Source organism: Bubalus kerabau, chromosome 5 (assembly GCF_029407905.1).
Source record: "Bubalus kerabau isolate K-KA32 ecotype Philippines breed swamp buffalo chromosome 5, PCC_UOA_SB_1v2, whole genome shotgun sequence".
Classification (NCBI taxonomy): domain Eukaryota; kingdom Metazoa; phylum Chordata; class Mammalia; order Artiodactyla; family Bovidae; genus Bubalus; species Bubalus kerabau.
In genome coordinates, this window is record NC_073628.1 from 8,198,290 (window position 1) to 8,221,064 (window position 22,775).

General features: G+C 57.7%; 1 protein-coding gene across 14 annotated transcripts in view; it reads left to right on the forward strand.

Moving 5' to 3' along the window:
• NRXN2 (neurexin 2) overlaps positions 1-22,775 on the forward strand; it is a 99,511-nt gene that overhangs the window by 70,990 nt on the left and 5,746 nt on the right. For 7 of the 14 annotated variants that reach the window (XM_055580911.1, XM_055580913.1, XM_055580914.1 and 4 more), the window contains 5 exons: positions 378-559; positions 5,111-5,282; positions 9,342-9,431; positions 12,828-13,153; positions 15,515-15,593. In XM_055580911.1, coding sequence (XP_055436886.1) covers positions 378-559; positions 5,111-5,282; positions 9,342-9,431; positions 12,828-13,153; positions 15,515-15,593 — 849 coding nt within the window. Of the gene's footprint in view, positions 1-377; positions 560-5,110; positions 5,283-9,341; positions 9,432-12,827; positions 13,154-15,514; positions 15,594-16,183; positions 16,193-19,533; positions 19,543-22,775 lie in introns of all 14 variants that reach the window. The other 7 variants (XM_055580918.1, XM_055580912.1, XM_055580925.1 and 4 more) reach the window with 4 other exon arrangements.

Below are 22,775 nucleotides of genomic sequence, written 5' to 3' on the forward strand. Positions count from 1 at the left end.
GGCCGGGCCTGGGAGCAGTTGAGCGGGGCCTCTGGGTCCTGCCTGCCCCTGGTGATCATCTCTGTCCCCTCGCAGCATCTCCCCAGGCCCTCTCTCTCTGTGTCAGTCTCTCTATTACCTCTCTGTTTTGCTGTAATTAAAACTGGAATTCTTGATGAGGCAGCTACATCTGTCTGTGCGCATGCACAGGCTCCCAGCTGGGCACCCGCCCGCCAACTGTTCCCTAGAGCGGCAGGGCCTGGTGGCCGCTGTGGGTCTCACACCTGAAGCCCTGTACCCTAAACCGGTTGTCTCAGGGCGCTGGGCACAGCCCCAAGGACTTGCTGACCGCGCCCTCCTGACGCCTTATCTCCCTCTCCCTTTCCTTCTCTCTGCAGCTGGAACCACGTACATCTTTGGGAAGGGGGGAGCGCTCATCACCTACACGTGGCCCCCCAATGACCGGCCGAGCACGAGGATGGACCGCCTGGCCGTGGGCTTCAGCACGCACCAGCGGAGCGCCGTGCTGGTGCGGGTCGACAGCGCCTCGGGCCTCGGGGACTACCTGCAGCTGCACATCGTAAGGAGCGGGGCCACCACCCCCGACCCCCCGGCCTTCCTACCCCAGGTCCACTCGGTCCCTCCTGCCATGGGACCAGCACCTTAAATCTTTCCCTTCTGTGGAGCCCCCAGAATCTCTGTTTCCTGACCCCTGGGGTTTCCTTCTGGCAGTTCTGCTCCTGGGACCCCCTCTCCCGCCGATTATGCACTGAGGCTGCCCAGCTCCGAGCTCTGAGCTGGTCTGTGTCTCTGACCTTCCTGAATGTAGTCAGGGCCCCCCTCCAGGTTTCCAGGCCATTCTCCTGCAGCCTTCGGGACGCCTTCACCTCATGACTGCCCTGGGCTGTTGCCCACTCACTCCAACACCAAGTCAGCCACCCACTGTGTCCCGTACTTTGTCCTGCTCCTCTGGCCTCCCCACCGGAGGACGGCCCACCCTTGCTTCTTCACCTTGCCTTTTGATCCTGTCCCGCCTCTGCCCTGCCCCTGAATATCGTTCCCATGACCTTTGCCCTCGCAGCAGCCACCTTGCCCGGCCTCATGGCCATAGCTACAGCCTCTCTGGCCACAGCCCTGCACATTCCTCCCTGACCTCTTGGCCCAACCCCATGTCTCCACCCTGACCTCCCAGCCCCGCTTTTCTGCTTTTCTCTGTGCAGCTCCCCTCCTTGCCCTCTGCTCCCTCCCACTGCCTCCCCCAGGCTGCCTCTCCTCACAGTTTGCATCCTAACTCTAGTCTTGAAGCTGCCCGTTTCCTCTCCATCTCTGGTCCTGCCCCACACCCTTCCCTACAAGCTCTAGGTGGCTCTGCTCCACTTCTGCTCTAAGCCTCTCCCCTGTCTTAACCCCTGGGCCTCTGACCTGCCTCCATTTCCACCTGTGCAGCCCCTTACAGCCACCTCCCTTCCCTGCCCGCACCCCATGTGCTGACCCTGGCCGGGACCCTGAGCTGGGAGGGCTGAACAGGCTGGCCAGGCTCTGTGTGCTGGAGGGATCTGCCTGGGGGACCCTGAGCTTCAGGGGAGCGAGAGGGCAAGGGGAGAGGCTTCTCTGGGCTCCTGCCCTTCCTTACAGGACAGCTTTCTAGGCTCCCCAGGCTGCATACCCTCACCCGACACTGATTGGAAGGAGTGAAGGAATGAGGCCTGAGGGGAGATGGCCTGTGGGCAGAGTGGAGCCGAAGGAGAAGTGGCAGCTGATGGGCACCGGGCGGGGGAGGCCAGGCAGCGAAGCGAGCAGGAAAGGGGTGCAGAGGGAGGTGTGGCAGAGAAGGCTGGAAGCTCTGTGAGCAGGTGTCTCCGCCCGCGTGAGAGGCAGTGCGATGGTGCGATGACTGAGTGTGACAGCGTGGGGCTGGTGCGTGTCGATCATGCCAGGAGTGTTTGAGGGGCCCGTGGGGGACAGTCTCGTGGCCTCTGATTGGGCGTGTCGCTCTATATTTGTATTCCTTGACCGTGTGGTGTTTGCTGCCACGGTTTGTGGTGTTTGCTGACAGGTTCAGTCTCCTGACCCTGTGTGGCAGGTGTGACTGTGCTTCTGGGTCCTTCTCTGTGAGTGAGGGCAGTCGCTCTCTCATCACGTAGTCGTGAGAGGCTGTGTGCCTTTCAGAGCAGATGTTTGGGTTTGAGTCCCCGCTCCACCACGTCCTTACCCTGTCTTCATGGGTCCCCTCATCTCCCGTGCCTCAGTGTCCTCCTCTGCGTAGTGGCATGGGCAGAAGACAGGGAGCTGCTGGGGAGGTTCAGGATGATGCACATAAAGCTCTTAGGACATTGCCCAGCCCCTAGGAAGCACCGTGTCTGGTGATAGCCCCATCACCCGTGAGTGTCCCCGGGATGAGTTGATCTACAGGTGGTCTGTGTCTGCCTCATTGACGACTTCTGTCTCTGTGCCTGTGGGTTTAGGGGACAGGGTCCCCCCAGTGCTGAGGAGAAGGGGCAGGGGGACAGGGAGCGGGAGGAGTCTACTTTTCCCCCTCTCAGCAGTTACCCACCACCTTCGCAGGGTGCTGTGGTGAAGCACACACCCGGCTTCTGCTGGGTTACCGAGGCCTGGTGCTGTAGAGGGTGGGGCGGGCGGGGCTGGCCCTGGGATGGGGAGCCTGGAAAGGGTGAGGGGCCCTGGAGGAAGTGTGGGAGCCACATGAGGGGTGAGCGGGGCACTCGAAGGGCTCGAGCCCCCTGGGGCGGCCCCCAAACCCCCTCCTCCCCTGGTGACACATCAGCTCCCACCGCAGCGTCATTAGCAGCTCTCAGAGAGTGGGGAGGCGGCAGCAAAATAAGAGAAAAGCAATTTGACGTTTCTAATAAAGCGTCGCTCCACTTTGCCAAATTAATTTTGACTCCCATAATTATTTGCTGTAGGAGCGGCCTCGTTCTTCCCGCCGCCGCCTAATGAGGTAATTGGGGAATTAGGAATTAATGACTTTAACAGAAGTGACAACTGACTTCACATCGGGAGCAGCTCTGGGAGCTGCCTCTCCCCCCCGGAGTGCACGGCTCTGAGCTTGGCTGCCTCCTAGGAAACAGGGGTGTCCTGCCTTCCAGCCGCCCTGGGAGGCCTCTGCCTGGCTCTCAGACCACTTCCGCTTTTGACTGCCGTCACCACCGGGCTGAGCCTCGTGGGGAGAAACCCTCAGAGGCACCCAAGGGGCTGGCGCTGTTGCATTACTCACAGTAGTACTGAGGTCTGTTCCCCTCGTATGAGGAGCAGACCATCACCCCTTCTCCCTGGATGCCATCAGTCTACAGGTGGTGGGTGGGTGCAGCTTGCTCGTGCTCTTTGTTAGGCAAGCCAACCTCAGTTTCCCTGCTTTGCTGCATCTTTGAAGAGCTGCTGCCTGAGTGTATGGCTCTCTGTGTGTTTGTGTGGCTTTCCCAGGTTCTAGGAGGGGGAGAAATGGACCCACAGTGGGGAAGGGATAGGGCCTTCTTCAAGTGGACCACAGGTGACACCCTGCTCCCCACCTCTCCCTGCAGACCCCATGCCTGCCTCATCTGAGCCACCTCGCCCCTCTTTCAGTGCCACCAAGCCTCTTGACCCTGTTGGTTGCAGGAGGTGGCCACTGAATGACTCCTCATGCCCAGGCTGGACTGAAACAGTCTGTCAGGAAGACTCCAGGAGTGTAGCGTGTTCTGGGAGGATCTGGGTCCCCCTGACTGTGAGGGAATCTGTGCGAGTGTCTGTCCCGTGTGGAGGAGGGTGTGGGAACTCAGGAGGCTGAACTCGGGGTACTGCTAGGAAGCGCAGGGGAGTGGAATAGGGGCTCAGGTTTAGGGCCCAGAGGGCCTTGTGCTGGCTTCTTTAGATGTCTTTGGTCTTGAGGGAAGGTTGGTCTCAGTAGCCTCTCAGATCACCCCCAGCTCCAGCACTCTGAGTTGGTGTCTCCCCAGACTGCGGGGGCAAAGCAGGAGAGGGCACTGGCTTTGGAGTCGGGCCAACTGGAGTTCAAACCTAGGGTTCCTTTCTTATGAGCCATGGAATTGGGGGATATTGTTTACCCTCCTGGGGTCTCAGTTTCCTCCTCAGTGGAACATGGATGCTGTACATTCCTGAGGGTTGCCGTGGGGGTGAAGAGAGCACGTGTGTACTGTACCCACAGAGGGCCTGGCACCATTGAGGGCTTCAGTGAGGCTCTGGCACCATGGACAGAACTCTTCCTGGACTGGCTCCTGGGCAGCCTGTGCGGGTTTCCCACGAGGCCCTCTCTGAGGCCTGGGGCTGGGCGGGTTGCTCAGACCGACTCTCTGCTCCCCTTCTCCAGGCTCAGTGCCTGTCTTTCCTCTTCCTGTCCATTTCCACCTGCCTGCAGCATCCTCTACCCTTACACCCCCATCTCACCTTTCCTTAATAACCCCAACATGGTTTTTCTCCTGGATCTCTTTCTATACCCGACACCCTCCAAAACACGCAGTCCAGACTCCCTACCTCTACCCCCTTGACTGTAGAGGGGCTGCCCCCACACTCAGGCCTGACCTACATGGGCTGATGCCTGCTGATGCCCTGGAGACAAAGCCCCCAGGGACTTGCCCAGTGCTGAGCATTCAGGGGAGGGGAGGCTGGAGCTTGGCGGTGTGTGTGTGAGGGGAGGCCAGACCCTCCTGAGGCACCAGGCTGGCTTCTGTGGACCCCCCCTGTTGGTCGTGCCTTAGGGAAGCCTCTACCCTCTGTGTTCCCACTGGTCCTGGCTTGCTCTTGATCATCCCTGTCTGGGGCCTGCAGGCGCAGTGGCCCTTGCATGGAGTAGGTGCCCCGTAAACATTTGTGAACATTTTGACTGAAGCTAAAAGCAAGAAGCGAGTGTGGTCAGTTGAAGTGCTCCAGGTCCATGCTCTGCACCCCACAGCTTCTCCAACCTCTCTGAACCTCAGTTGCTCCCTCACTCGCATATGGGGAGGGGGCAAACCGACCTCCTTGGGCAGGTGAAAGGGTCCAGTACATGGCTGGGAGAGGTGTGTTGTAAAGCTGTTAAATGCAGCAGAGCTGGACCAGTGGTGGTCACAGGAGGAGTTCTAGCGGGAATGAATGGTCGTTCCCTCCCAACCCCTGATCTCTGCCTCCCTGTGCCCAGGACCAGGGCACCGTCGGGGTGATCTTTAACGTGGGCACGGACGACATTACCATCGACGAGCCCAACGCCATCGTCAGCGACGGCAAATACCACGTGGTGCGCTTCACTCGAAGTGGCGGCAACGCCACCTTGCAGGTGGACAGCTGGCCGGTCAACGAGCGATACCCGGCAGGTAGGTGGCGGGGCGCAGAGGTGTGGCGGGAGGGGTGGGGCAGGGCGGACAGGGCTGCCTCCAATAGGAGCGCTGCCTGTACCAGGGGCGGGGCTAAGTGGCGAGGCTTCCTGCTGCGGGAAAGGTGTGGCTTGTAGGGGCGGGGCTAAAAGGAAAAACTGGGATTTGAAGGGTAGGGGCGGGACTGTGGGAGGTCTGTGGGAGGTCAGCTCGCAGTGGGGTGGAACAGCTGAGCAAGGAAGGATGCAAGAACAGGATCCCGTTTGGGGGTGGGGGAGGAGAGAAGCGAAGGAACGTAGAGGTAAGGAGAGTCTGACGTGACTGAGGGAAAGATGAGCTGAGAAAAGAGGGACAGGTGGAAATGGGGCGGCAGATGCAGAAACCAAAGAGAGAAGATTCAGAAGTAACCCAAAACGGATCTTGGCAAGGAAGCAGGGCTGTTCCCAAGGATAGAACCAAGGCAAGAACCAAGGTCTTTACAAAGAGCAAGTCGAAGGTTCATATTAGGTGAACTAGATAAAGAGAAGTAACCATGGAGACCTGGAGAAAAGGAACCCCAGAGTCTCAAAGAGTAAGGGACATCGTGAAAGGGAGACAGCGACAAGTGACAACAAGAGCGAAAAATAGGTCAAGTGCCTTCAACAAGGCTTCATCAACTACTGGTCTTAGGTCCTGTGCTAAGCCCCGAGGACGCAGGGCACAGCTCCCGCTTGCAGGGAGCTCACAGTCATGGGGCGGGGAAGCGCAGGGGTGCAAACAGACCCGATTCAACAGTGTGACAGCTGCGGTGGCCGAGGACCCACCAAGATCTGAGGAGCACAGGGCAAGGGCAGGAATGAGGGCCTGAAAGACGCGAGGAGCACAGACTGCGAGAATCTGAGGGAGGCAGAGAAAGAGCCTCAGAGTGAGAGGAAACAAGGGAGGAGTGGTGGGGAGGTATGCAAATAGTCACCGAGACAGAAGCAGAAACGGAGGCAGCACCCGGAGTGATGCAGGGAGATCTATGGAGCCGCTGTCTCGCAGATGCAGCCAGCAAGAGAAGAGGTGGCCAGAGCCTGGGGAGGGAGACGACAGGGAGGGAAGTGGAGGTCCTGCAGGAGAACCGCAGACACACCGAGATGCAAGATGCAGATGCGGAGACACAGGCTGACTGACACTGCAGAGTCGAGTGCAGGGGGCGACTGAGGAGCAGAGAGAGCACCTGCAGTCTCAGCCCCGCTCCTCGGCCAAAGTGATGCCCAGAGAAGCTGCCTGTGCTGGCCGAGGGGGCGGAAGGACACGAGAGGTTCAAGTGTGCAAACTCTCACAGGCCCACTTATTCTGGGATGTAAAGGCTCGTGTGGGCTTATGGCTCACCAACACGTGGGCTTGTACCCATACACTCTCAGGCAGCCCCTGAAGACAAAATCCCAAAGCCCCCTAATAAACACAGAGACTGACACACACACAGGCCAGCCCCAGGCACACAGACACTGGCAAATATTCACGTGGTCAGACAGACACAGGGGGAAAAGCCCTACAGAGGGATGCCAGCTTACACCAAGGCCTGGGCATGTGTGGGGCAACTCAGGCACATAAACGTTCCCATTCCAAGTGCCACAGACACGCCAACACCCACAGGCCCGGCTGTGGGCCTCAGACTTCGCTCTTTCTTAGACACACACACCAGGGTGACCTTTGAAGCAGTGAAGACACCAGCCTGCCCTGGACGGGGCTGGACTCAGGGAGCGTGGAGCTTTATGTCAAGCCAGAGCGCCTCCCGTTGGATCCCAGCAGGACAGATGCAGGATTAGAAGAGTCACACCCGCCCTCTTCTGCTTGGGATCCCTGGCTGGGGTTGGAGAGACTGTGGGGTGCCTCCTTGACTGCCAAGCAGAGTAACCTGAGGGCCTGGTGCCCTATGAGGGCAGATCACCTACGAAAGCGAGTGTCACCCTGAGCAACACCAGCAGGCCAGAGTAGAGTGTGCATGGCCCAGGCTCTCAGGAAACAGACACGCAGCCCAGGGACCCTGAGTCAGCAGGACCTGGCTTTCCATCCTGCATCTGCTACTGACAAGCTGGGTGACCTTGGACAAGTCATCGAGCGCCTCTGCATCTCAGTTTTGACCTCTGAAAGTTGGGGATAATAGCTGCATCATAGCCATACTGTGAGAGTTCTGTGAGATGGCCTAAGTGCTAGCATGGCATGGCATAGCAGAGGCGCTGTTGAACTCTTGTTAGAATTGTTGTGTGCGCCAGTGAGCAGATGTACGTTCTTCCCTCCCTCTCAGGACATGCATACGGACAAACACATGACCACACAGACTCAGACACACACATACGCAACTCTCCAGTAGGAGTAGGTGCCTGGATGCCTCCTGCCCTCCTGCCTCTGCTCCAGCGCTCCCTCTCCCTCCCTTCCCCCGCTTGTCTCCCATCTGGCTGCTACTCCCCTCCTCCAGACTCTTCTGGGCCCCTCCCAGCCCCAGCCCCAGCACTGTGCTGCCTCTGACAGAACACAGGACACTGCTGGTCACTTGCCAGCTGCAGCTCGGTGGGGGCTCCCCCTGGCAAGGACTGGACCTTTGTCTTTGCATCTCCATACCCAGCACCAAGAATAGAGAAGACACTCAGGAGATGTTTGTTGAGTGACTCAACGAGTGGGTGATCCATTTTTGTCTAAAATACAAGTGACCCGACTCTGTGGATTCAGAGTCTGTGGAATCTTCGGGAGGGTGAGGTCTCACTGCCTCGTAAGCATCCAGGGAGGCCTCATCCCTGCTGGAGTGAACACACCATGGGAGGTTCATGGGAGGTGAACACAGGCAGGCCCAGGCCCAGGTCTCGCTGGGCAGATAGCATGGTTGTGCAGTGAGCCATGAGGAGGAAAACACCCCCAGAGTGCATGCTACTGAAGATGGCATCAGGGGTTTCAATGGGTAGCGTGGCCAGATGCCCAAAGGAAATAACTTCCATTTCCACAGCTGCAGTTTGGGGTCACCTACAGCCTTGGGGGAGAGCTCACAGGACACACAGACACACAGACACAGACAGACAGACACACACATCCTCCTTCCTCCCCGTGAGCAGAGAGAACAGCTGTATATGGATGGGCAGCCAGGATTGAGAGGAGGAAGGCTAGATTGGGGCTGGGATGGGTCCCCAGGGCTGGAACGGAGCGGAGACCTGAGCAGAGAGGACTCTGAGGGTCTTGGAGTGAAAATGAGAGAGAGGGGGGTGAGAGCCAGGTGCCGCCAGGCGGAGGAGGGCTGTGGGCACCTTCAGGGAGCCCAGGGGTGGGCCGGGGTGACAGAGGAGGTGAGATGCAAGGGTTGGGTGGGGCAGCTGGGGGATATCCAGCGGGCGCACTCGGCACTGTGACCAGGGTGAGAAGCCTGGAAGTGTCTTCAGTGAGCGCTGTGGGGGCTTGGCGGGGGAAGTGCAGGTGGAAACCAGTGGTGGGGTGGGGTGTGGTGTGGGACGGGAGGTGAGGGGAAGCTGGGAGTTGATCACAGAAGGTAAAGGGAACCGAAGGGACTTCGAGAAGACTTTTAAATCTCACTGTTAAATGCGTGTGCCGGACCACCCCCTAAATGCCGCATAAACCCCCGCTTAACCCGTCCCTCCCACTTCTAAACCGCCCTCTAAACGCAGTAACCAGCTGGGTCACTAAGGCCTTCCACCCCTAACTTAAACCTGCTAAATGCCCCTCCCCGCCCCTCTACCCCACTCTGGGATGGGGAAGGAAGCGGGCAGACAGATAAACCTGTTTAACCTCTGACCTTTGACCTTCCAGCTGCCTCTTCTTCCATTCCCCTTTCCTTTTCTTCCTTGTCCCCTCTTTTCTTCGGGTGGCTCCTGCCCCCAGGATGGGGCTGGCTCTGCCTGGGAGCCTAGGGAGGGGGACCGGAGGGCGGACGAGGGACCGACGTTTCTTCTCCCGCCTTGGGTGGACCTGCCCTCTCTCCGTGGGATGTGGCCGCTTACTCTGAGTCTCCTGAGAAATGCATAATTACTTTTCTAACTCCTTTGGACTTCACCGCCTGAGAAACCTACTGTCTTTCTAAACTTTTCCAAGGAAACTTTGATAACGAGCGCCTGGCGATTGCTAGACAGAGAATCCCCTACCGGCTTGGTCGAGTAGTTGATGAGTGGCTGCTCGACAAAGGTAATTAACCAGAATTAATTAATTAATTAATTAACTTTAAAAACAATATCTTAAAGGTGCAGAGCTCTCTCTTTCCCCATCCGAGCCTTCCCCATCACCCACCCTCTAGTGAGAGGACGATTGTCCGGCCAGGGTGCTCCCTTCCTCTCTGGGGTCAAGGGTCCGTGACTTCTAGAGGGGTGGTTGGGGCAGGGGTGGGGCTTATCCTAGAAGTGGGAGAGCTCGGTCTCTTCCTAAACCTGTGATGGGACTAGGGTCATCGAGGAGATGCTGAACCCCTCCAGGAAAGCAGGGTGAAGTGTAGGTGGGGAGGGGGCTGCGCTGTTGGCTCAGAGGTTTAGTCGAGGGCCAGCTGAGGACCACAGCATGCTGGGCAGCAGATGGCTTTGGGAAGCAGAGGGCAGTGGTCCTAGGATCCCAAGGAGGGATAGGAAGACCTCACGGGGCTCATCTGAGGAGAAAAGGGAGGAGTGGGGGGGCTTCAGATCCTACTGGAAAGATGAAGAGCATCTGTGAGGCCACTGTCTCTGGAAGGGGCCCACCTGGGTCTAGAAGGTCTCAGATGCAGTGGAGGTTGGGGGGAGACTAGGAGGTGGGGGAGAGGTGGCATCCCAGGAGGATTTCTGTGCCCGCTGAGCTGATGAGGAAGACAGAACAGCTGGCTAAGAGGTGCTGCTGGGTGTGAGGGAGGAGGGAGAAGGCCACTTGTTACCAAGGGAAGTTGGGGCCAAGGGCAAAGCCATCCCATTCCCTTTGGAGAGGGGGCGAGCTCTGTACCTCTAAGGCTAAACTCTAGGGGGGAAGTAGCACTGTTAAACCTCCACCTAACCAGCTGATAACTGTGCTTTTAAATGTCCACTGGGGCCTGCCCCAACTAAAACCCCCAATGTCACTTCCAGCCCCCACACGGCCAGCGGGGACTAAACATGCTGATAACCAGATGTGATAAATCCGTAGCAGGACAAAAAGTTAAAGGGACTGTAACAGACATCGCTAAAACCTACAGCCCCCAGCCACACTGGGCTGCTCTCTCCAGCGGGGTGAACTTTAACCCTTTGAGGAGTTCATGGTGGGTGGGGCCCCAGGGGCCTAGTTGGCTCACCTATGTAGCTTCCTCCCTATTACCCACCTCCCTCTCCCAGAATCAGAGAGGCCAAGGGAGCAGCTTGGGCTGAGGCTGGGACAACTTGTGACCCCAAGGGTAGGGAGAGCTGGACAGGCCAGGGAGAGGGCCTGGGGGCGCGACTTGCGGTCCAGCTGAAGGAAGAACTCCTGCCGGTGGTTTGGAATCCCAGTCCTGCTTTGCTCCAGCAGGGTTGCACCTTCTCTTTAGGCCTCTGGTTCCTCTTCCAGAAAGTGCAGGGTTGGGCCACATTCTCTAGTATTTCCCAGAGCATGGCATGGCCTTGGTCAAGGCATCAGCTCCCTCCTCGGGGAGGAGGGACAGTGATCCCTGCTCAGCCTGCCTCACACGGGGCGCTGTGAGGATGAGATGAAATGAGGAACAGGAAAGTATTGGAGAACTAAAGCTGGGCATTCTTGGAGAGATTCCTTTACCGGGGAACCCGTCAGCACCTAGCATGTGGTAGGTTCTCAATAAATATTTATTGAGTGAATCCATTTTTCCAGTTCCAAAACGTATCCTGTGAAGCATAAGTCCCATGAGATGCTTCACGATAAAGAGATTTGTGGTTAAAAAAAAAAAGAAGAAGAAAGAGAGAAAGAGAGATGTGGTAAGATGAGCTTGAGAAATCGGAATCCCGTTTCTTCCTCTTGGAGAGGCGTATGAACATGCATTTTAATAAAGGCTCTGAGAAGTCCTGCGAGAGAGAAACCTCTTGTTTAATTATGAAATGTTTGTTTTCCAAACTCATTTGACCACTGTGAACCTTCTCCCCTTTGTTTTTCTCCTAATTCTCACGTGCAGGTGTAAACTGGACACTGATCCTCAAGGCCTCTCCAGGGCCCATGTCTAGCTGCCACTCACTAGTTCTCAGCTTCTGTGGGCTCCGGCTGCCCCCTCTGGAAGATGATGGCCCTGCTCCAGGGCTGAGGGAGGTGCAGGGCAGAGGGAGTGCTGGAGGAGGAGGAGAGGCTGAGCAGAGGGCCTGAGCAGACACACCCGTGGCCGATCATTGGCCAGAGGCCAGACAGATGGCTGGGGGCCCCAGAGGTCTGGGTGTTCCGGGGAACCCGTGTTTCCAAGAGTGTGGGTTTCACAAGTTGGACTATCCTCAGCCCAGGTTTCAGGGCAGGGCTTATAGGCACCTAACTATAAACCAGATCTTTAACGAGGCACTAACCAGAGGCTAAAGAGGGCTAAGCCAGGCCTTAAACCCCCAGCGCCAGCAGCTGAAGGTCCAGGGGAGCAGGGGGCAACCTAGTACTGCCTCTGCCCGCCTCCCCCCACAAAATAAGCAACATCAAAACCAAAGTTAAATCTAAACTTAAACATAATAAATATCTTTTCTAAAAACCAAACCAAAGCAACAAACTCAGAGGGTTAAACTGACCCCCAGATCCACTAAAACCAAACAGAACAACCAAAGCCCACCCAGGTGGGAATTCTGAGGTGTACTGCTGAGTGAGGAGCGAGGTTGGAGCTGGAGTGGTTTTTTGGCTGTCAGTGAGCGAAGCAAGGTCCCTTTAACATTTTCCATCTCTGTGCTTGCACACCCTGGTGGGGAGGAAGGACTCCGCTCTCCAGGGCGCGACCCCCAGGCTGTGGCTGAGCCTCAGGGGAGGAGGGGAGAGGGGGGCCTGGCCAGAGGTCCGAGGGCCTGGTGGTGGCTGGGAGGACGGAGTGTGGTCCACGTGGCTGCTCCTAGGCTCACGCATGCTGGCCCTCCTCCCACGCACTGTCCACCCAGGCCTCACCTCCATCCCTGCCGTGACACGCACTGACCACGTGGCCTGGCAGTTGCCTCCTTTGTTTCTGCCTTTTTGTCTCCTCTGTCTGCTGCTTCCGAGGGCTCCGTGGCTTGGGGCTGGACATGGGGTGTGGGAAGTTGGGGGGGGGGCAGAGAGGGAAGATGGGGATCCAACTGAAGGGGAAGAAGGGGGCGATGCCCCCAGAGCAAGAGAGGAGGGGGATGGGAAGGCCAGAGGCATGAGCATGGCGGGGAGAGTGGGGAGCTGGGCCCCCTTTCCTGGCCCGTGTGTGCCCTGGGGCTCCTTCCCCTCCAGGGTCCCTGCTGCCTGGACTGGGCTAGTGGCTGACAAGGACTTTCCCTTTGGTGTCTGCCCCTTCCTCATTTCTCCGTCCCCACCCAACCCTACTTGCTGGTTTCCACCTCCACCCCTTTCCCCACCTTGGACACCCCTCCTCCCTTTCTGGTCTCCCCCTACTGCCTGTCCCCTCTCTGTCTGTCACCCCTGCCCCTCCCCACCCCCCAGGCCGCCAGCTGACCATCTTCAACAGCCAGGCTGCCATCAAGATCGGGGGCCGGGATCAGGGCCGCCCCTTCCAGGGCCAGGTGTCCGGCCTCTACTACAATGGGCTCAAGGTGCTGGCGCTGGCCGCCGAGAGCGACCCCAACGTGCGGACCGAGGGCCACCTGCGCCTGGTGGGGGAGGGGCCGTCCGTGCTGCTCAGCGCGGAGACCACGGCTACCACCCTGCTGGCCGACATGGCCACCACCATCATGGAGACCACCACCACCATGGCCACCACCACCACACGCCGGGGCCGCTCCCCCACGCTGAGGGACAGCACCACCCAGGTGAGGGCCCCTTCAGTGGGTGGATGAGGGATGGGGGTTCAGGTGGGGGTATGGCTGATGTCTGCCTAGCAACCCCAGCGCCCAGGAAGCTCTGAGGGGACGGTGGTTTAGATGGACCCGGCAAGGTCTCCTTTCTTGAAGTGCTTGTCACCCTGGGAACCAGGGATGTCGTAGATGTAGAGGTGACCACTCTTTCTAGGGGGACCATTCCCAGAGTTGAGGGGAAGTTGGGTACCCTAGCTAGACCAGGGAAGACCACCCCCAACCTATGAGAGTGGCGCTGCTATAGGGGGAGAGCAGAGCTGGGAAGGAAGGCTTCCTGGAGGAGGCATTCCAGGCCTCTGCTTGATGCTTCTACTTGGAGAGATGGGTGAAGCCCCAGAGAGACCACATTGGCCTGCGGGATGGAATGACCCCTGCTACCTGCCTAGTACTGAAGGCCATACTCGGTGTTGTGTGGGCATCGAGGGGAAGACAGAGGGAGCCAGGATGGCACCGCTCTGGGCAGGGCACAGGGGCGACAGCGCCGGAGGTGTCAGCGGCTCACCTGGCGGCGGCAGCTCTTCTCCAGAAGCTGGTGGAGGCCGGGGCAGCCTCTCCTGATAGCCAGCGTCCTTGTGGTGGGACTGCCGGCCCGCTCCTGTCACAAGCCCTCTCTGTGTGACCTTGAGTAGACGCCACTGTGAGGCAGGCCTCAGTGTCCTCCGTGCCTGTGGGTCAGAGCCAGGCAGGTGCAGACAGTCCCCTGGTGCTTTACCTCCCTGCCCCCGGCCTGCCCCACCTGCTATACTCTCCCCAGGTCAGGTTTGAGTTTATCTCCTCTTGCACCCAGGGGAGCACCCGAGGGAGCTGTATCTGAGAATGAGGCTCTGCTGGGACAGGAGAGGCCTGACTTTCCTGGTGGCCAAAGCTGATTGAGCATATGTGACTCACCAAGGCAGCCCAGGTGCAGCTGAGTTTTCTAGCTGCTGCTGTGGCCTGAGGGTGGGGGCTTGCACCTGGCACACTGGATCTTGCTTAGGGACCTTGTTCCCTGCCCAAGCCACTCCTGTTCCCCATCGCCCATGGCTGCGGGCCTCTGGGCCTGGCGGGACCTCTGTCGTCCTGGGTGAGGGAGGGGCTGGGTCAGTCACGGGGACAGATCCTACCTCCACCACCAGCCTGCCTTCCGTTTCTGTAAATGAGGGCTGGGCTCTCTGAGCTCCCATACCCTCATCCCTGTCAGTCTGTGTGGGAGGGGCCTGGATCTGGCTGACAGCCTTGTCCAGGGAAGAGAGTCAAGCCTGAACCCCTTTCCCTTCTGCCTTTAGAGCCAAGAAAATTGAGGGGACCTGAATGCCGGGCCTTACCCCAGGGAGCTGGGAGCCCTGGGAAAAAGGCGTGGCTCTAGCCAAGTTTGGGCACTGGCCATGCTCAGTGCCTGATGGCAAGAAGGGCATCCAGTCTCAGTGTGAGGTGATGGGCAGACCCTCTAGGCAGGAGAGAGGGGTGGGGCTCTAGGGGTCACAGCTGTGTGGTGGAGCCTGCAGGCCGGCGGAGAAGCAGAAGTAGTCTTCCAGTCCCCACCTTGCCCTTTGGTGAGGGCTGCAGAGTCCTGAGATCAGGGGGTGGGGAAGAAGCAGGATGTGACCAGTTCACCTGTTACCCAGCCCGGACTCCTCCCATCCTTGGCCTTCGGCCTGGCCTTCTCCCTCCACCCGAAGTCTTTAATTTCCTTCCTGCTTGGAGTCTGGGTTTCCCTCCTTGGGTTTCTTCCCTGTCACCCCCTGTGTATCCCCCCTCCCCTTACACTCACTCATCTTGGGGATTCTCTTTCTTTGCAATCAGGAGAGAAAATGCTGACAAAGTCGACTCCTGTTGTCATGGCAACCACAGCCCTAATTATTGTGTGCAGCCTGGTTCCCGGGCTCCAGGAAGAGGGTTGAAAGAGAGATGAGAATGGTGGGGTGGTGAGGCTGGAACTGAGAAACCCCCCAGGTCCTGCTCTGCCCATGCCAGCCTCCAGAGGCCCCCGTGCCTCACCTCCCTGCTGCCCCTGGACCCCCTTGCTCTGGTCTGGCAGTCACAGGTCCGGCTTGAGTCCCCCAGCTTCCCAGAAATAAAAGGCACAATATGTGCTGTTTCATTGATCCCCAGGAGCGCGGGAGCTGCTGCAGGACAGGGCTGTTCAGTCTCGCTTTGCATGGGGAGGTGGAGGCCCCTGGGTCACCCAGCAAACTATGAGAGAGCTAGGGTGTGGACCAGGTGTCTCTGCCCAGGGCCCACCCCCCATCCTGTCCCACAACTCAGGAGGTGGCCGTGGGGCCTGCTGACCCTCCCTGGAATCCTCCTCTTTCCCCCCACCCTCCTCTCGCCCCCCAGAACACAGATGACCTCCTGGTGGCCTCAGCCGAGTGCCCGAGTGATGACGAGGACCTGGAGGAGTGTGAACCCAGTACTGGTGAGTGCCTTTCCCCCCTCCCCTGCCCCGGGCCCACTGCAACGCTGAGGGGAGGGGGGCGACTGTCCTGCCCCTAGCCCAAGCCCCCCAGAGGCGTCTGCCAGGCCTTAACTTTTCCTGATAGCTTCCTCTCCCTGCCATTGCCACCAGGCCCCATGGGTACTCCCTGGTGAGGCAGTTTTTGGCCTTTTGGTGCCCCAGCCCTCAGAGGTAGTGTAGTGAGGTCCTTAGCTTGGGGTCCTAAGATTGAAGGCCAAGGGATGCCAGGAGGGAAAGAGGGAGAATTTGCCCTAGAAAGAAGAGTAACTTCAGGTCCCATGAGTCCTTGTGGTGTGTTGGGGGATGGAGTATGGGGATGGGGAATGCAGGCCTAGGAACTACAATTCCCATCAGCTCTTGAGTTCAGAACTGCAATTCCCATCAGTCCTTGAGGTCTAGGGCTCTCTTGGTCACTAAAAGAGGAGGTCTCTGCTGGCTCCTGCACCCTCCTCACTCCCAGTCTCAGGGAGGTGGCCAGACAATCCCGGGGCTCCCTGGCCAAGCTGGGGCAGTTAGGTGGGAGGTGCCCTAGCCAGGCGTTAGGTCCCCAGGGAGATTGGGCCTGGGGAGCTGCTCTGGGAGGAGAGCAGAGCTGGGAGGGAAGGCCTCCTGGAGGAGGCATTCCAGGCCTCTGCTTTATGCTTCTAGCTGGAGAGAAGGGTGCAGCCCCACAGAGAGAGACCAGATTGGCAAAGCAGGGGTGGGCTTGGGTGCCAGCTGAGAAGTGTGGGGTGTGGAGCAGCACAGTGGGTGCACGTGTGCAGGTGGGTGGCAGCTGGGAGGAGCTGAGGCCGGCAGCGGGATTGGAAGGAGACTGAATGTGGCCACGTTTCCCCTGGGAGCACATGGGCCTTGGTGGTGGCCTGGATGAGCCCCCGGGGGCTTCATCTCTTGCTTGGGTTTTGCAGAGACTTCTCCCCATTACTTTGCAATGCTTGATGGCTGGGCTGTTGGTACTGGAAGCTGGAGGTTGGGGCAGGTGCCTGCAGGGTTGGGGTCGGGGGAGGGGGTGAAGGGATCAGCTGAGGTGGGCAGTGTGACCTGGGCAGAGCCTGTGAATCTGGCCTGGGGGAGAGCCTGGGGGGTCTGCCAGCCACAGGAGAGCCACTCAAGCTGAGGGTGGGCTTTAGCAGGCATGGAAGAAGACTGAATGTGGCCATTCAGTGGAAAGAGTGGGGGCAGAGCCAGAAGACCCTGGAGCCTTGGGGCAGAGACCAAGCGTGAGGGATTTCTGGGGCGCAGCCCACCAGGCCCAGAGGCTGATGCCTGACCGCCCTGTATCCCTCAGTAGGCTAGAGTGAGGGGGTTGTTCTGGTATCTTGGGCCCTGAGGGACTTTGGGAAGCCTCTGGTTACTGGGCTGGAAAGGCCTTCACACCCATAGTCAGAACAGTGCTTTCTGGACAGATGCCCTCCACTATGGGAAGCTCTGCTTTGAGGGGCTCCCCCGTCTCCCTGGTGATCTTGGCTCAAGGATGCACCCTCACACCCACTGTTGCTTTGGGAAGCTGTGGGACTCTGGCACCTTTGACATAGCACCCTCCTTGCACCCCGCTTTTCCCCAGACTAGTCACTGAAGGGGTTTCCAGTAGGTGGACACAGAACTTCCTGCTCAGGCCTGCAGGAGGGGCTGTGCTACAGGGTCCCATGGGAGCCCCGGGATGGGACTCTGGGGAAAAGGCTGTGTGGTCACGAGAAAAAGGCACTGCTTGGCCCCACCGCACATGTTTGCACACTTGGGGATGTGAACTGCCGGGGTGAGTGGAGAAGTCTCTGCTTTCCCTGGGCCCTGCAGATGGCCATCCTGCAGCAACAGACCAGGCCATCCCGGGGCCATGCACTGTCCACTGAGGCTCGGGCCTCCCAACCCCACCCAGGATCTCGTCAGGGGCCTGGCTGTGACACTGAGTGTGTGTGCAGGTGGCCGGGCACTTTTAGGCTGTGTTGGGACCAGGGATTGAGGCAGAGCTGAGTGGGCAGGTCAGTTGCCTTCCCTCCATCAAAGGGTCAAGTCTGTGAGGGGACTATGGAGGGCGGAGGAGGAATGGAGGCTGGGGGATGGGGAGAGGCTGGTGGGCCAGCCTTTAAAAATAAGAGGGCGGTGGGCAGAGGGCATGCTGAGCATCCAGAGAAAACCCACGGAACCCATCTTGAGATGTGCATCGCATGTGTTTGCACCTCCACATTCACGCTGCTCTGAAATGTTTAAATTGGATTTTTATCTCGATGGGAGGCCAGACAAGGGCCAAGATGACTCTAGGGTCCCTATACCATGACACCTCCCACCTGGAAGGGGGAGGGGCTCAGGCCAGAACCCCTCTTGTGCCCCCAGTGCGGAGGCTTTTTCTTCAGCAGACACCAGGCCTCCTTGGTCTCCAAGGTCAGTGTCAGAGATGGAAGCAGCCTGGCTAGAGACAGCAGCTACTCAGGGGCTGGCCCCAGGCTCTTTGCACCTCTCTCACCTGCCGGATCCTCCTCCCTGGGCTCCAGGTGTGAAGCCTCAGGTCATCTCTGATATGTTCCTCACCTTCTATTGACTTGGGCCCCTCCACAGAGCCCAGACCCCATTTTCCCTCCCCAGGCATCCCAGCTTGGAGAACCCATCATCTGACAGTCGCTTTAGTGAGGGTGCCGCCCAGCCAAAGAAGGGCGTTGTGTTGATGGATGCAGTGTTCAGATTCTTTCTAGGGGGAGTGCCTTTAGGAAATCATGTCCTGCATAGCAGGCACTGTGACCCAACACGCCCCGCTGTCTTAGCCGGCCTGACCCACACCCTGTGTTATGGGCCTGGCCTGTAGGGATCTCGCCCCTGAGACACACAGAAGTGCATGCACAGGCTCAGACCCACAGAGGGACCCAGCTACATGCACACACGTGTCTGACCAGAGGCACGCCCACATCCTGGCACACACATTTATAGACCTACTGGCAAGCTCATTCATGTCCACTTCCACAGGTCCACATATGTTCAAGCCTAAAGGGCACATGCCATTTGTGCCCAGGCTAAAAGAGGCGTGCATGTGCTTAGATCTAAAGAGACATGCTTGTATTCAGAGCCCCAGAAGTCTGGCACACACAGACAACCCCCCACAGATGTACACAGTTTCACAGAAGCACACACATGTGTTCAGAGCCCCAGTCCTGCATGTGTGTGCTTAGGGCTCCACACCTAGATGCGGGTTCACAGGTGTCTGCCTGCTCAGACCCACAGCTTTCACACTCACACATGAGCCCAACTGCACGAGGGTGCCATGCAGCATGTCTTTAACCCACAAAGGCAGCCGTGGGTGCTCAGAGCTGCACATCCATGTGCTCACAGCCCCACTGAGGCGTGCATGTGCATATCTATTGAGGGGTAGACCAGATGTTCAGAATCACATGCACGTGCTCAGAAGCTTGCATATTTTAGATATTCATGAAACATATGCCCATGTGCTCAGACCCTTAAGGCCCATGCATATACAAATCTGAGACTCTCAGAATTCCACATCCACACTCAGCTCTTAGAGGCACACACACGTATACAAATCCACCTGTGTCACAGACATGTTCACTCATGTGCTCAGGTCACAGAATCCTCTGTGTGAGCTCTGACTTGCAGATGTTCACAGATGTGTGTGTGCGTGTTCTGAGTAGGCACACACACCACGTAAGCAAACCTTCTGAGGTGCAGGTGCACGTGTGTACACACAGGCGTGTGAATTCAGGGATGTCCGTGTGCCCCAGGCTCACAGAGGTGCACGAGTGTCACAGCTCCACACATGCAAACACTCAGGCTCAGGCCTGTCACTTGCACATCTGTTCACGATCACTAAGATGCACACATCCTCAAAGGCATGTCCTTGTGTACCGTGTGTGTGCTCATTTGAGACCCCTGAACGTGTGTGTGTGCACATCCTCAGGCGGGCTGTGTGTGCACAGACCCAGGGGTCCACGCACAGACACACGTTTCTTCAGCCCCACAGACCTGCACCCCTCCCCCACCACGCGGGAGAGGAGCTCCTCAAGGCCCATCTCAGCTCATTCTCACCTGCGGGCCCTTGAGCTCGGACACACACATATGCTCAGAGCCCTCAAGGCATGCGTACGCGTACTCAATCCCACAGTGGTGTACACACACGTGCACACACAGAGTCAGGTCAACACTGACCCACGTGGGCGCTCATAGCTGCTCATACACTTACTCATACACTCAGAGATACACACGCAGCTATACACAGAAGGACACCTACATATCCGTGGACCCTCTGGCCAGTCACACATCTTCAGACGCAGTACAATGCCTGGCTTCCTGCTCACCATGTGAGCACACAGACCACAGGGACCCGCACATACATGTGTACTCGGCTTCACATAAACCCCCATGTTCAGACCCAGAGAAGCCGCCTCATGCACGTAGCCCACATATGTGCATCCCTTCCAAGGCTCTGTTCCCGTGCACACGCACATGGGGCCTCAGAGGCGTACACATGCTCACTTCCACAGGCATTGACCCATTTGCTCAGACCCACACATCTAGCTCAGAATCAGAGGCACAGATGTGTTCAGATTCTAGCCTGTCTTAACACTAGTTGTTACAACAAACAAGCTCTCAACACCATGGTTTAACACACAGAAATTGACTTCTCCTTCACGTAAACACTGTTCCTGATGGGTGAGCAGCTCTTTTCCAAGCGCTGATTCAGAGTCAGTCTCGGTCCACCTTGAAGTTGCACCGTGACTTCCCTAGTTGTGGTGGAAGGGGATGAATGGGGAGGGGCACAAGGGGAGGGTTTATGGGCCAGGCCTGGGAGGGAGAGGGGCACGTGGGTCCTGCTGATGCTGCCCTCCAGAGCACCGTCCCCGTGGCACAGCCTAGCTTCCAGGAAGGCTGGGAGGCATGGCCCTGCTGTGCTCACAGGAGGAAGCAAAAACAGATTTGGTGACCAGCTAGCCATTTATCTGCCACAGTCTGGGCTTTGGGTCACAAATGATGCATTCCACTCTCTCCCGCCCACTGAACACACTCACTCACCCCCAAGGAGGACACCCAAAGCCCCCCTCCCCGCAACTTGATTAGAACAGTCTTCTCAGAGGGGAGTATGTCTGCAAGATGGACCCTCTCTGTAGGGTTCAGACTTAGCTCCTGGGTACCCATATGTGGTCTGGATACCCATTAACTAAAAGGATAATTGATCTCATTGCCCACACACCCATAACACCAGAGACAACCACCACCATAAAACCCTGCATCCAAAGGGAAGGATGGAGGGCACACAGCAGCTTGTAGTTCCTAGTATTGGGAGATCCAGCCAGCAGGCAGCTCAAGGCTGTGCCCTCAGGGGTGGGGATGTTTCCCCCTGATACCATGCTCTGCTGTCTGGAGAAACTTTCCTCTCCTTTGTCTGGAGCCCTGGTGCTGCCCTCTGGCAGGTCCCTCCCAGTCCTTTATCTTTCATGGCCATCTCTGGGTGGGTGTTGCGAAAGCATCCTCCTTGGAGGCCCCACAGCCTTGACAGTCCACTTCCTGTGTATATTTGGGGGCCCAAAGGTGGTTTTGAGGCTCAAACAGTCAACAGACCCACACTCAGACTTCTCTCCTAGGCATCATTCTCAAGCCTGTTTATTTCCTTGTTTCTCTGTCTTCTCTCTTAATTTAGCGGTGACTATCTTGAGGGTGTTGGGAACAATTGGTGGGGAACCGCATCCTTAGTCTGATCCTAGAAGCCAGGCTGAACCCTGTTATTCAGGCGGAAGTGTCACTGGGCCACTGTCCCTGAAAGCCGTCTCCAGTCTTCTCTCTTAAGATTTGGGGTTGTGGGGCAGCGGCTCTTCTGACATTTGCAGGCCTCATATTCTGGGCTTTCTCTGGTCCCTTCATCTCTGTTGCGAACCCACCAGTTCTTGTCTAACGATGTCTCTTTTTTGTAACACGTTACTGAATGCAGGAGGTGAAAGCCGGCCCTGCCATCCTGACTTTCTGAGCACTTTCCCTTAGTGCCTCAGGCTCAGCAGGCACAGGCGTGTCCTAATCCAAGATGCCAGCTGTCCTGCGGCTGCGTTATGTGGTCCTGCATCTTTCCAGCCTCTAAATCCATCTCCTTGGATTGTTACCTGAGGGCCACAGGTTTTTGTTAATGTGACACCCACTTGGGGCTGTGTCTGTACTAGTGAAGGTAATGTGTGTTTCTGTAACATATAACCCCTGAATCTGAGTGGGTCCTTCAAGGGAAGTTTCTCACTCAGGGGAAGCCCTACCTGGGTGACTAGCAGGAGTGCTCAGGGAACCCAGGGTCCTCCAACCTGTGGCTCCTCCATTTCAACACGAGGTTGGCAAGGTCACTGGAAGGAGAAAGAGTGCAGAGACTAGCATCCTGGAGTGTTTATGGGCCAGCACTAGCAGTGCCCCCTGTTTCCTCCTATGGCCACACCTACTTGCAAGGGCTGCTGGGCAATTAGTCTCAGTGCCTGAGGAAAGGAGGTGGTCACAGAGGCACACCGCATGTGCTCAGACCCTTGGTGGTAGGCTCGCATCTCCTCAGGAACAGATTCATGCATTCACACGGGCACACATGAGCTCAGACCACCACGTACAAACCGCGTACAAACCACGTACAGGGCACAGACTCACTCACATGCTCGAACGTCCGCTAAGACTCGCTGCCATGTGGGCTCATGTGCCCAGACCCATCAAGGTTCATGTCTGCACACACATGCACACACATGCTTAGAGACACGTGCCCAGGTGCACAGAAACAGACCCCTCAGAGGGGTGGGAGCACGTGTGTGCACACAGAATGCACCTCGCCGTCTCAGACCTTAACTCCACCTTGGCCCTTGTTTGCCCTTGCTGTGTGGGGATTTCAGATGGGGAGGGGTGGCACCCTTCAGGCCACTGCACACAGTTGCACAGATCGTTCTCTGCTGGAACAGGTGAGTAAGGGCTGAAATCTTGCCAGTGCTCTGCTTGCCAAGCTGTGTGTCCTGAACCCTGGAGCGGGGCTGTGTCCACCAGCAAGACAGGATGCCTTTTTCCAATTTTGCACTAAGATACAATCTGCCAAACCATGCGCCTGCAGGGCTGTGGCCACACTGAAGGGCTGCTGTTTTTCTAATCCCCATTAAATGCTGGACTAGTGGCCTTCTTAAAATCACAGCCTAGACA